This window comes from Mus musculus, chromosome 19, assembly GCF_000001635.26.
Source record: "Mus musculus strain C57BL/6J chromosome 19, GRCm38.p6 C57BL/6J".
Classification (NCBI taxonomy): domain Eukaryota; kingdom Metazoa; phylum Chordata; class Mammalia; order Rodentia; family Muridae; genus Mus; species Mus musculus.
This window is the reverse complement of record NC_000085.6, coordinates 38,898,143-38,912,131: the sequence shown is the minus strand read 5'-3', so window position 1 is coordinate 38,912,131 and position 13,989 is coordinate 38,898,143. Positions and strand designations below refer to the sequence as shown.

Genomic DNA, 13,989 nt, shown 5'->3' with positions numbered 1-13,989 from the left:
GTATATAAAAATTAAAGATAGCCAGCTATTCCTGTAAAAAAATATATAAAAGTAAAGTATTTCTTGCTAATTCAGTGGTAATTCTAAACAATTTAGAACTAATGTATTCATATTTTAACAGTTTGTAAGGCAAATTCATTAATAATTCAAATACAGAAATTCACTATAATAAAAAAGTGCCTACTACATAACAAGTATATGTTATGACAATAAATTTTATTCCACAGAAAGCAAATTCCTTAATTTTTAGTTTTGCATTTTTATATAAAAGCTCAAATTATTTTTAATTTTTAATATTTTACTCCTTTTACTTTATGTATATGAGTGTTTTATCTACATGCATGTGCCTGGTGCCCATCGAGGTCAAAAGAGGGAGTCAGATGCCCTGGCACTGGAGTCAGGGACGGTTGTAATGCTCTTAATCACTGAGCCACTCTTCTAGCCCTAGAAGTTTCTTTTGTATTTTAAGGCAGAGTGTCACTATATAGCTGTGAGCGCTGGAACTCTATGTGGACGAGGCTGAGATTAAAGCCATGTACCACAATGCCTGGCCTCTTCTCAAATTTTTAAAATATTTTTTCTTTTAAAAAATAATCCCCGGGGGCTGGAGAGACGGCTCAGTGATTAAGAGCACAAGCTGCTCTTCCAGAGGTCCCGAGTTCAATTCTCAGCTCACAAGTGTCTATAACACCAGTACCAGGGGATCCAACATCCTCACACAGACATACATAAAGGCAAAACACCAATGCACATAAAATAAAAATAAATATTATAAAAATAGTAATACCTGGCTGGGTATGGTAACTCACTTCTTTAATCCCAGCACTTGGAAGGCAGAGGCAGATGGATCTCTGTGTTTCCTACAGCAGCCTGATCTATTAGGGAATTCCAAGCCAGCCAGGGTTAAATTGTGAGACTCTGTCCCAAAAAATTAAATATAAAATAAAATAAAAATAGTGCCTATAGATTTATAGAATTTGTACCACTGAGTGTTGAAAGAATAAACAGTAGTTAAAAACTGATTAGAAAACCTCACCTTCTGAAAGATGTAGAGAGATGGAAATGTACGGGATATGTCCAACTTAATTAATTCCAGACTAGCCTCTCGGTCAGCAACAGATAGACCTGCATTACCAAACAGATAAAATTTAAACAGGCTGAGGACACTGCCTGTTAAAGTAAGTAGAAAAGCTGAATAATCAAGAATGTCCCATCCCTAGAATTTAGGACTTAGCTTCTTCGGGTAGCTTAGGTTAGCTTCAAACTTCAATTCCCTGTGTAGCTTTGGACTTCCCATCTTCTTGCCTCTACCCTCCTGAAATAGCACTATCTCAGTGCCTGTGCCAGCATACCTAAGTTATGTGGTACTAGGGACTGACATCAGGACCTTGTGCATGCTAGGCAAGCTCTCTGAGCTGTCTTTAGTCCTCTTTCTCCTTTTTCGAGACAGGATCTCACTCTGTAACCCAGGCTAACCACAAACTCCCATCAATCCTCTTGCCTCGGCCTTATGAGTTCTGGGATTATAGACAAGCAATCACGGACAGCAAAACAGTGTTGTTCTCACTTTCCTCTCTCCTTCCCACTGCATACTCTCTCTCTCTCCCCCTCTCTGTCTCCCTGTCTCCCTTCCCTTTCTCCGTGTGTGTGTGTGTGTGTGTGTGTGTGTGTGTGTGTGTCTGTGTGTCTGTGTGTCTGTGTGTCTGTGTGTCTGTGAATGCACTAGGCAACACTTTCACATGTAATCTAGGCTGGCCTTGAATTTACTCTGTAACCAAGGCTAACACAGAGCTCTCTTTGATTTGGCTTTCACCCCCTGACTACTGAAATCATAGGCATATGCTCCCATACCAAGCTTTAAATGTAGTCTCTTTTATTGAGGAAACATAAATGCATTCATCAGAAAAATATATAGTGAAAAAATTCTGTTCTAATTCTTATTGAATATAAAGACGGACTAATACTCCCACGGTAGTAACTAGGTAGTGTGTGTAAGTATGTGCACATGTGACACCTTGTGGGAGTTGGTTCTCGCCTTCTACCATATGGGATCTATTATCACAGTCACCCTCAAACTTAACAGTGCAAACCTTTCCCCACCAAGCCATTTTACCATCCCTGGCGTAACTATTACACTCAATTACTTCATTCTAAAGTATAATTTTCATTATTTACCCATAACAAAAAGTTTTGTTTGTGCTTGTTCATGAGACAGGTTCTCATGTGGTTCGCACTGTACTCTGACTTGCTACACAGTTAAAAATGACTCTGAACTCCGATTCTCCTGCCTCCACCTCTAAAGTATGGGGATTATAGGTGTGAGTTACCTAACCTACTCTCATACACTTGCCATTTTAGTTTATTTAATTTTTTTTGTTTTGTTTGTGGCTCTGAGCAATTGTTATAGCACTGAGTTATATTTCTAGTCTTAATTTGTATAATTTTGGTACTTCATAAAACTTGTTTTAATAGAAAACTGAGCCAGGCATGGGAATATAACCTGCAAACCCTGGAGGCAGAGGTGGAGGCAGCAAATTCACAGCTCAATGCTAGTCTGAACTACATATGATATGACTGCATCTATAAATAAATAAGAAAGGAAGGGAGGGAGGGAGGGAGGAAGGAAGGAAGGAAGGATGGACAGTGCAGAGCAGTGGCCTCGAGGGTCATAATTCTATGCATGTTCACTTACTTTGCACTTTCAGTTCTTCAGAAAATCACTAAAACAGCCAACCTATTTCTTTTTTGGGTTTTTTGTTGTTGTTGTTGTTGTTTTGTTTTTTTTTTGTTTTTTTGAGACAGGGTTTCTCTGTGTAGCCCTGGCTGTCCCGTAACTCACTCTGTAGACCAGGCTGGCCTCGAACTCAGAAATCCGCCTGCCTCTGCCTCCCAAGTGCTGGGATTAAAGGCGTGCGTCACCACCACCCGGCACAGCCAACCAATTTCGAGATGACTCTTCCATGGTCCTCAAAACCAAGTCCTCTCCTTGACTACTCAGTAAGATTTCCCTTTCCTAATGGCTTATCATAAAATGGAAAAAAGAAATTTAAAAAGTGGTTTCTCACAGGCAACCACTATAAGATAAGTTCTATTTATTTATTCAAAGATATATTTTAAAGTTTTACTTAAAGGGAAGAGAAGACTTTTCTATTACTATTATTACTATCTTTATTATTATTATTATTATTATTATTATTATTATTATTATTATTATTATGAGTTTTTCAAAACAGAGTAACAGAGTAACAGCCTGATTACACTGGAACTCACTCTGAAGACCACCAGGATGACCTTGAGCTCAAAAAGCTCCTCCTGGCTCTGTGACACCATGCTCAGTGAACTTGCTTTCTATACAGTAATAAATACAAAAAAAAGGAAAAGAGAAGTCAGGCGTGGTGGCGCACGCCTTTAATCCCAGCACTTGGGAAGTGAAGGCAGGCGGATTTCTGAGTTCGAGGCCAGCCTGGTCTACAGAGTGAGCTCTAGGACAGCCAAAGGCTACACAGAGAAACCCTGTCTCGAAAAACCAAAAAAAAAAGGAAAAGTGGCTAGGAGTATAGCTTGGTTGGTGAGTGCTTGCTCAGACCTGGGTTCAATCCCTAGCAGCACATAACGGGAAGCAGTAGCTCATAGCTGTAGTCCCAGAACGTGGAGACAGAGGCAGGACATCAGAAGTTCAATGTCGTCCTCAGCTACAGAGTGAATTCAAGGCCAGCCTAAATCAAATGAGAACCTACTTAAGAAAGAAAGCATGCAAATAAAACAAAAAGTGATAAGATTAGGAAAATGATTCCCCATTATCAAAATACAAATTTAATAATCTGATACAAGGAAAAAATCTTCAAAGTGATTAAGAAAACTAACTGTCCAGGCAGAGGTAAGGATGGGAGTAATGGGTGAAACAAATGAACAAGGAGCAGGGCAGAGCACAGGAGAACTGAACTGTGTGCAGTCTACTAGGTACCAAGGAGGAGTTCAGAAGGAGTGAATAACGTCAGCCTGTAGTAACAGCTTGGTCTGATAACACTGCACTCGGCCCATCAGCTTCACCACTGTGATTTGAATCCTGGGACTTGGGATAAACAGAGCAGACTTCAAGCCCAGCCTCTTGCTTCTCACTACTCTAAGCCTCCTCCCCTCCCGAAGCTCAGAGTGCTATCATGTACTAAACAGGCACTGCCCTTACGTCAGCTAGCACAGCTTCTGGTACATGGCAGAAAAATCCCACCTGTCTATTCAGTAACTGAGTTTTGAGATTCTCACTTGGAGACCCCCATACCTTCCGTGTCGTTCTCAGAACTTGATTCACTGAAGCTTTTCCAACGTTCTTTTGCTCTTGAAAGAAAGATTTCATAAAGTTCTGGGGAAAAAAAACAAAAATTCATAAATAATACAAATAAATTCACACTTTAATTTTCACTTTTTTGTTTGTTTTGGGGAGCCCTTCCCCCAACACACACATGTAACAGAGTTTCTTTCTTTGCAGGCCTGGCTGTCCTGGAACTCACTCTGTAGACCAGGCCTGCCTACCTCTGCCGCCAAGCACTGAGATTAAAGGCGAGCACCACCACAACCTGGCTGCTAACTGTCAGTCTTTACTTAATATGGATCGGCTCTATCTGGTCTAAGCAGGTATTAAACAAAATCGTGGCAAGCTGAAGCAAACTAGTTTTTTTGGAACTCTTCATTACATGTCTAGAAAGACAGCAAAAGACCCAGGAGCAGGGTCATTGTGGGTCATTCCAGGTCATTCTGGGAGCTAGTCCAGAGCATCGGAAGGACAGGGCTTTTGCTCAACAGCCATACTGGCCAAGAGCAGCCAAAAGCTGGGGTGTCAGACCTACACTGCATTCCACTCTGCCAATTACTACCTCTGGGCCTCAAGAACCTCACCTCACTGCTCTGGACTTGATCTTTTCATCTATAAACGGGAATAAGTAATTCCCATTCATGGATTACTACTGATTAAACATGTCATTTTCTGTAGGTTCTGGTATTTTTTTTTTTTTAATATTTATTTCTATTAGTACATCATAGCATTCTTCAGACATACCAGAAGAGGGCATCTTATCCCATTACAGATGGTTGTGAGCCACCATGTGGATGCTGGGATTTGAACTCAGGACCTTTGGAAGAGCAATCAGTGCTCTTAGCCAGTGAGCCATCTCTGCAGCCCAGGTTCTGGTGTCTTTTCATTTTCTTTCTTTTTCCTTTTTGTTTTGTTTTGTTTTCTAAGACAGGGTTTCTCTGTGTACCCTTGGCTGTCCTGGAACTCACTCTGTAGACCAGGCTGGCCTCGAACTCAGACATCCACCTACCTCTGCCTCAAAAGCTGGGATTAAAGGTGTGCGCCACCATGCCTGGCATCTTCTTTTTCTTTTGAGACAGGTTCTCACTAGGTAACCCTAACTGTCCTAGGACTTGCTTTGTAGATTAGCAGGCCTCAAACACACAGAGGTCTGCCTGCTTCTGACACTCACATGTAGGGATTAAAGATATACACTAAAAACTTTATTTTTATATGTAAAATACAAACATGGTTTCTGAAAATACAAACTTAGAAAAGAGCATGGAAAAAAACTAAGTTTCCTTCTCTAAGATGTATCTACTATAGTTAGCGGGGCTCTTATGAATGCTTCCAAACCTAAAGATGTGCACAACTGATTTATATATCCTCAGTTTTAAGACCTCAGGGGTTGGAAAGACAAGAGCGCTTACCACTCTTGCAGTGATTCCCAAGTTTACTTCCCAATACCCACATCAGGCAACTACAGCCCCAGAGCATCCAACCCCTCTGGCCTCCATGGGCGCCTGCACTCACATACACATACCCTCACATAGGCATATACACATAATTAAACACAATAACAATAAATCTTTAAAACACCAACGAGATGATATACTACAGACATTGACTCATTTTACTTTGCTCCATTAGACATTATACATTAGTAGACACAATTCTTGTTTAATTTTTTTCCCAGTGCTGGGGACTGAACCTAAGGCCAGGACTCTACCACTGAATTAAATCCCCAATCCTTTTTGTTTGTTTCTTTTCAACACAATATTCCAATGTATATAACAACTATACTATAAACAAGTATTCTTACATAGTTAAGACTTTGGCTACACATATCTCAAACATTACAATTCTATTTCCCTTTTTACTTACTTATTACTACAAATGACTTGAAAATAAAAATTTAAAAGAAATAAAAAGTTGCCGGGCGTGGTGGCGCAGGCCTTTAATCCCAGCACTCGGGAGGCAGAGGCAGGTGGATTTCTGAGTTCCAGGCCGGCCTGGTCTACAGAGTGAGTTTCAGGACAGCCAGAGCTATACAGAGAAACCCTGTCTCAAAAAAACAAACAAAAAAAAGAAATAAAAAGTTAAAACTACTTATGTATAAATCCCTGAATGATTTGGTAGAGGAGGCAACTGCAATTTAAAAATGTATGTATATAATTGCTTGAGGTTGTCAATTATCAACTGCATATACTTTTCTAAATGTCAAGCTGTTTCCATGTTAGTTTCCCTCTTTAACCAAGTTTTAAATTGCCTTGAAAGAAGAGAAGGCTCTAGCTGACAAATCCATGAGAAACCACAAAACTCATCTACTAAGAAAAATATGGTAACACGTTTTAAAAAAAAATCAAAAGAGTAACTTCCCTTTTGAGAAATTATAAGACATAAATAATATCCTCAGAGAGAAGGCCTTTGTCTCAGTTAATTTCACATAGAATCTAAAAAGGGAGGGGTGGAATCAGGCCTAAAGACAGGACAAGGACAGGGTCTTATACTTGAATGGAGAACACTCTGGTTTCAGGATTTTAGTCTCAGATTTTGGGAAAATTATTCAGACATTCAACAAAGAGCACTTTCACAAGAAATACTCATATTTTAAATAACCAAAACAAATTTTTGGTATGGCTAATGATTCCATTTTACAAATAAAAAAAGATATCTAGATATCTTGTAGAGTAAGCACTTATAGACAGTAAGCAGTTTGCCCAAGGTCATAATCTAATACATGGTAGAATCAGATGTGACCCTATCTGACTAACTTTACAGCCTGTACTCCTAGCTAATATTTATTGTTATAAATTGTATGATTAAAAAAATTCAAATAAGGGATCAATTATTAGGATGTAAAGTTACTAAGTTATAAGATTGAGCTTCCCACGAAAAGAAAAGAGAATGAAATGAGTTTCCTATTTCTTTTTTTTTTTTTTTCCAAGACAGGGTTTCTCTGTATAGCCCTGGCTGTCCTGGAACTCACTCTGTAGACCAGGCTGTCCTGGAACTCAGAAATCCACCTGCCTCTGCCTCTGCCTCTGCCACCTGAGTGCTGGGATTAAAGGCGTGCGCCACCATGCCCGGCCAAGTTTCCTATTTCATTTTCTTTTTTTTTTTTAATTTATATATTTATTATATGTAAGTACACTATAGCTGCCTTCAGACACTCCAGAAGAGGGCATCAGATTTCGTTACGGATGGTTGTGAGCCACCATGTGGTTGCTGGGATTTGAACTCAGGACCTTTGGAAGAGCAGTCGGCGCTCTTAACCACTAAGCCATCTCACCAGCCCTCCTATTTCATTTTCAACACATAAGTATTTACTACAGAGACCCTAAAACTACACTGAAGTGAGTGACTTGTCATACTGCAAATCTCAATATGTCGGCACTGTGACATTTGTTTCACTGTCATACAACCTCACGTTCTAAGTTACCAAGTGAGCTATACCACCCCATTCTAAAGCCAACTTTATCAGCAACAACAAGATCATTTAAAAATAAAACAAAATTTCAAATAACCACCGGTCAGTTGCTGTTTAAATCTACAAGAAAACCATTTTCTTTTAAGCTGTTCCACTGAAATCATTAGAAACCTGTGTCTTATTTAAATATATTACGTCACAGAAAGTCTACTATACTTTAAGGTGAATATGCCAAGCAGGTGCCCTATCACTAAACTATACAATGTGCCACCAGCCTTTTCTGTTTTTCTTTCTTTCAGTACAGTAGGAAATGAGCTTCCAGCTTTGATAGGCCTTGGGAGGTAAGCCCTCTTCCACAGAGCCTGGTCTGCTTGGGGTTTTCTGTTTTGTTTTGTTGCTGTTGTTTGGGTTTTTTTGAGGTTACTGTTGTTTTCAGACAGGTTCTCACTTTGTAGTCCAGGCTGACCTGGAAAACGTAAAGCTCTGCCTGTCTCTGCCTCCTGAATGCTAAGATTAAAGGCTTACACCACATGTCCAGCTTCTATTTATCTACAGGATTTATCTTAGTTTCCCAGGCTGGCCTCAAACTCACTCTGTAACCTCTACAGGTCTTCAATTTGCAATTTTTCTGCCTCAACCTCCATGGCTTGAATTATAGGCCTATGCCACTATGCTAAGGACATTAAAATCTATTTCTTGAAGTTTTTAAAAATTATTCCATTATTTGGATGGAACAAGGGTATGTGTGAAGGTCAGAGGAAAACTTGTGGGACCAGGTTCTCTCCCTGTGGGCCCTAGGTATGGAAATTATCATGCTTCATAGAAAGCACCTTTTACTGGATAAGCCATCTCGCCAGCCCTCTAAAAGCTGTCTGTTTTTTAATGTGTATGGGTCCTGGGTGCTCTGCCTGTCCATGTGTACACCTTGCGTGTGTAGTGCTTATAGAGAACAGGTTAAAAATGCACCAGTAACTGGGCTGAAGAAACAGCAGTTAAGAGCACTGACTGCTCTTCGAGAGGTTCTGAATTCAATTCCCTGTAACCACATGGTGGCTCACAACCATCTGTAATGGGATCTGATGGCCTCTTCTGGTGCGTCTGAAGACAGCTATAGTGTGGTCATATAAAATAAATAAATCTTAAAAAAAAAACAGTAACTATATTCTTTACTTCTCTTTTTCTCTTCCTTCCTTCCTTCCTTTCTTCCTTCTTTTCTCTTTCTTTTTTTTTTTTTTCTTTTTTGTTTGTTTGTTTTTGGATTTTCAAGACAGAGTTTCTCTGTGTAGCCCTGGCTGTCCTGGAACTCACTCTGTAGACCAGGCTGGCCTCGAACTCAGAAATCCGCCTGCCTCTGCCTCCCGAGTGCTGGGATTAAAGGCATGCGCCACCACTGCCTGGCTTCTTTTCTTTTCTTTCTTCTTTTTTCTTGAGAAAATGCTTTATGTAGCCCAAACTGATTTTTTTTTTTGGTACTTTTCAAATTTATTGATAGGCACAGGAGTGCAGGTTGAAGCAAAGTGGGGAACCTCTGCTATAGACCTCGGATGCTATCTGACGTTCCCAGCGTTTGCCGTGAGGATGCTGCTTAGCCAACAACTCAAGTCAGGATGAGTTGGGATCTGTTCATGTATTCCAAAGGATTTACCTAACAATCACAAAGATGATAGGTCACAGACGGCAGTAAATGGCCTCAAGTAGCAGTTAATGACCACTTGAAGGAGCTAAAGATAACTTGTCTCTGGGCCTGCACAGATTCCACCCCTCCACAGTCACTGAAGTTCTTTATTATCATTATTGTTCCAAACTGATCTTTAATCCATTAAGTAGCTAAGGATGACCTTGAACTTGTGGGCCTACTGTCTCCACCTCCTGGTTTATGCAACACTGGGGACCAAGCCCAGAGCCACATTTGTGCTAGGTAAATACTTACAGTGTTAAACCCCTAGCCAGACAATATATTCCTTCTGCTATTATAGGTCAAAGTAACCTGTGGTGTTAACTGTCTGCTTTAACACTATCACTCAGGCTGACTGGTGTCAATTCTGAGATAATTTTATGTAGCCTTCCAACTATGTAGTATAGAATAGTCTTGTGTGCTGAGATTACAGCCATAAGATTATAGCCATGTTTCAGAATTTAAAAAAAAAAAAGGAAAAAAAAACTTTACATGAGTTTTTAGATCCTATTCATCTTTGTCATAATAAAATAGAACTGTGTGCAGAAAAAAATTACAGCATGTGTCATGTCCAATTTTTTAATTATTTTATTTATATTATTTTATTTAAACTTTTTCTTTAATTCATCAAATAAACTTAAGAAAATCAGATAATTCCTTTAAAATTTTATCATTCCTTTCTAAACTTTCTCATTATTATCACTAGCATCACTGTTGGGTTTTCTGACACAGTTTCTATAGCCACCATAGCCTAGTCCAGCCTCCAATACGCTATGCAGCCTGGCTGGACTCCAAACTGCTGCAGAGCTGCCAAGCCTGCCAAGCGCTGTGAGTATACACTGAGCCATCATGTCTGGCTAAACATCACGTCTGGAAAAGTAAAATCTAAACAACATACACACACAACAAAGCTGCTCAGGGAAACAAACCCATTTACTGTATTAACTTAAAAAAATAAGGAAAAACTCCAAACTCTCAAAGAACTTATTAAACATTCAGCAGGAAAAAAAAAAATCAAGTTCCCTCAGGACACTGTTCATTGTTTGAGCACAGAGAAGCCGTCCCTCCAGGCACTAGAGTCGCCTCTCCTCTGTGCACTCACTGCTCGCTGCACAGACACTCACTAGCTTTAAAAAAGCCCACAAATCATATATATAATTTATTAAAGACTCATTAGCTATTACAAAGTCTGGGAGGGCATGAGGCATGCTCTGAAAGTGAAAGGTATGGTAGTGTTTTTAAAATGGCAACTCTACTAATATGATTAATAAAACTCTGGAGATGATATTTGTGTGAGGGAATAACTGAACATAGAATACAAACCAGGAGTGATATTTAGTTCATTTCCTACAGCTAGACTCCAAACTTTCCCACGGACACTAGGGGGCAATCCCTGCCACCACAATTCTCGAACTCTTCTGGTACTACGCCTAGAATTAAAGGAGGAGAAAAAAGGAAAACGTTACTTTCTGTACCAAAAACACTAGTTGCGTGATGGCTTACCTATGGCCAAGTGATCAGATGATTTTTAAGGACTTAAAGTGTTAAGTATGTAACGCATTCTTCCCTTTGAGTTCATGCCTATGGGCCATGGAAGACCTTAGAGATGGGCTAAGGGTAATTAAGGAGAACAGCCTCTGACAGGTGTTACTTATACTAAAGATGTCATCAGAAAATCAGAACCATATGGACAATTATTAAAAATTAAAAGGACATAAATGTTCTGCCAATTCAGTAACAAAACTAAAATCACAAAGAACCTACTATGAGTAAGGCCTGGGTAAGGCCCTAGGCTTTACGGAACAGTAGGTCATTAAAAGGAGTATAAGCTTGAGAATCAGGCCTAGATTCAAATCTAGTTCAACCACACATTGTATAAACTCGAGCAAATCTCTTAGCACCTCTAATATTGCACTGAATGACCTTGAGTAAGATAAATGTGAGTAAAAATATAAATGCCTTATAAAAGTACTGAGATCCAAATATAAATTACTTAATGTAGACAATGTAACATCATAGTTTCTTTTTTAAAAAAAACTATTTATTTATTTATTTATTTCATGTATGTGAATACACTGTCACTATCTTCAGACACACCAGAAGAGGGCACCAGATCCCATTACAGATGGTTGTGAGCCACCATGTGGTTGCTGGGAATTGAACTCAGGACCTCTGGAAGAGCAGTCAGTGCTCCAGCCCTCATAGTTTCTTATACAGGGAATATATTCTAAACTCTAAAGCCACAAATAATACCAAGCTACCAATTTCCTTACACAACTATATCTATGTTAAAAATGAATTTGTAACTTGGATATAAGAGATAAACAAAAGTTAACAATGAGAATAGAATTAAAAGGATATACTATGTGTGCTATGTAAATATACTCCCTCTCATTCACTCACTCACGCAAAATAGGGCACTTCTAGTTTTTCTGCTTAAAGGAAGTACTTTACAGCTACCTTTGACAATGTTGACCCAGCTAGTGTTTCATAGGTAAAAGAACTTAACTTAACAGAAGCTCTGCAACAGATAACAGCAGCTCTGGTAACTGAAGTGCCACTGAGTGAGTAAGGGCACCATGTGGCAAGGTAGGACAAAGGAGGATTTATGGCCAGGAGACAGGCTCAGCACAGACTTCACTGGGCGTCTCAGAAGAACACACAATTTAAAACTCTGAATTTCTAGACGTTTTTATTTATATGTAATTAGCTAATTTTCCATTTTTAGACTACAGGCAACTGAATCTTCACACAATGAGCCTGGATAAGAAGGACTACTGTGTGTCTGTCACATTGCTAACAATTAACACATTGTCAATGTATGCCCTACATACATTGTAGAATGCATCCTTCAACCCTTTTGTCCACAAGGAAGATAAAACCTATGTAGAAATATTGTCAAGAAAGAAGAGACCAAGCCGGGTGTAATTAAGGCACACGCCTTTAATCCCAGCACTCAGGAGGCAGAGGCAGGCGGATTTCTGAGTTTGAGGCCAGCCTGGTCTACAAAGTGAGTTCCAGAATAGCCAGGGCTATACAGAGAAACCCTGTCTCAAAAAACCAAAAGAAAAAAAAAAGAAGAGACCAAAACGGGGGCAGGAAAAGCAAGAATACTAGCCTCAAGGTGACATACGACTTTTACAGGGCAAAGACCATAGTTCACATGGTTTCTTAGTTAAGAGAACAGCATTTAAAAATGTTTTATTGTTTTTTACATTCTTTCTTTCTTTTCATATATCTATTTATTTGTAGACACTGTCTCTCTATGTGGTTTTGGCTGATCTGGAACTCATTATTATCCAGGCCGGTATTGAATTCCTCCCATCTCAGCTTCCAGGTTTCTGGAATTACAGGCACGCAACCATACTCAACTTTAGAAACACTTTTCAACATCTGATAAATGTACCTTATATTTCTCTATGTAATGAGTCCTTCCAGTAATGAATGTTTTATAATTAGTGTTGTATTAGAATTAGGAAAAATGGTAATTTAGAAGAGTAAAGGTTTCCTGAGTCATTCCATGGGTTTCAGAGAGCAGGTAAGATGTTGACAGCACAGAGGATGGTCAGGGAGAAAAGTATGCGTTAGAGACAGGAGCTCAGGAGAGTGTAGAGAAAGACATGAGTTTCGGGCAATGGTTAATAGCATAATTTAACCACAGCATAAGCTCCATGCTGAGAAGTGATAATACAGACTTGGAAAAGATGAACTATTGGAGACACACTAGACTCTGGAGAAATCTGCTTACTTACATTACTTCCCAATTGGGCAGTATTTCATTGATCCAAATTACCATTGCACTTGCAATGCTTTCTTCCTGCTTAAATCGTTCTTTCATTATTCTTTTTCTTTTATGTGCTTCTTTAATTTCTGTTTTGAACAAGTAAGAATTATTTCAATATAAATGAGCTAGACCAAAATCCCTTCCTTCTGTACCTTAAATCTATAAGGATTCAAGAAGGACCTTCTCATAGTAAAAAAGAAAAAAAAAAAAAAAAAAGAAAGGGGGAGAAAAAGAAGAAACACAAAGCCCTGTCTAACATCATTTTAAAGTATCTTCTATCTTATAAAAGTAATGGGATAAAGGGCAAAATCAATTTTAAACAATGGCCAGTGAATTGCTCTGCTGCTTCTTTCTTTCTGGCTGTTGTTGTTGTTGCTTTGTTTTTCGCTTTGGTTTAATCTAGACAAGGTCCTATGCTAACTGGCTGGTCTATACATCTTTCTTCTCCTTCTTCTCTCTTTTATATCCTTTATTTTTTTCAGGCAGTCTCAAGTAGGCCAGGCTGGGCTTGTTATGAAGCTAGAATAACCCTGAACTACTGATAACCCTGCTTCTACCTCCCAATGTGGGGATAAAGATGTGTGCCACCACCCCTGGCTTATGCAATACTGAGGCTCTAAGCCAGGACTTGGCCTACACTAGGCAGGCACTCTCTCCAGGCTGTAAGGTATGGCAGGGTCTCTTCTGGGATAGCCTGGAATTCAATCTGTACACCAGGTTGTCCTCACACATACTTCCTCATCCGCCTCCTACCACTGCCTCCTAGGGCTGGGAGTGCGGGTGTGCACCACCATGCCTGGCTGCTTATATTA

At 39.4% G+C, this 13,989-nt stretch overlaps 1 protein-coding gene across 4 annotated transcripts in view; it reads right to left on the bottom strand.

Moving 5' to 3' along the window:
- Tbc1d12 (TBC1D12: TBC1 domain family, member 12) overlaps window positions 1-13,989 on the bottom strand; it is an 83,092-nt gene that overhangs the window by 7,539 nt on the left and 61,564 nt on the right. For 3 of the 4 annotated variants that reach the window (NM_145952.4, XM_006526847.2, XM_011247213.3), the window contains 4 exons: window positions 13,146-13,263; window positions 10,717-10,823; window positions 4,280-4,360; window positions 1,037-1,125 (listed from right to left, as the gene is read on the bottom strand). In NM_145952.4, coding sequence (NP_666064.3) covers window positions 1,037-1,125; window positions 4,280-4,360; window positions 10,717-10,823; window positions 13,146-13,263 — 395 coding nt within the window. The remainder of the gene's footprint in view (window positions 1-1,036; window positions 1,126-4,279; window positions 4,361-10,716; window positions 10,824-13,145; window positions 13,264-13,989) is intronic. The other variant, NM_001362424.1, reaches the window with a different exon arrangement.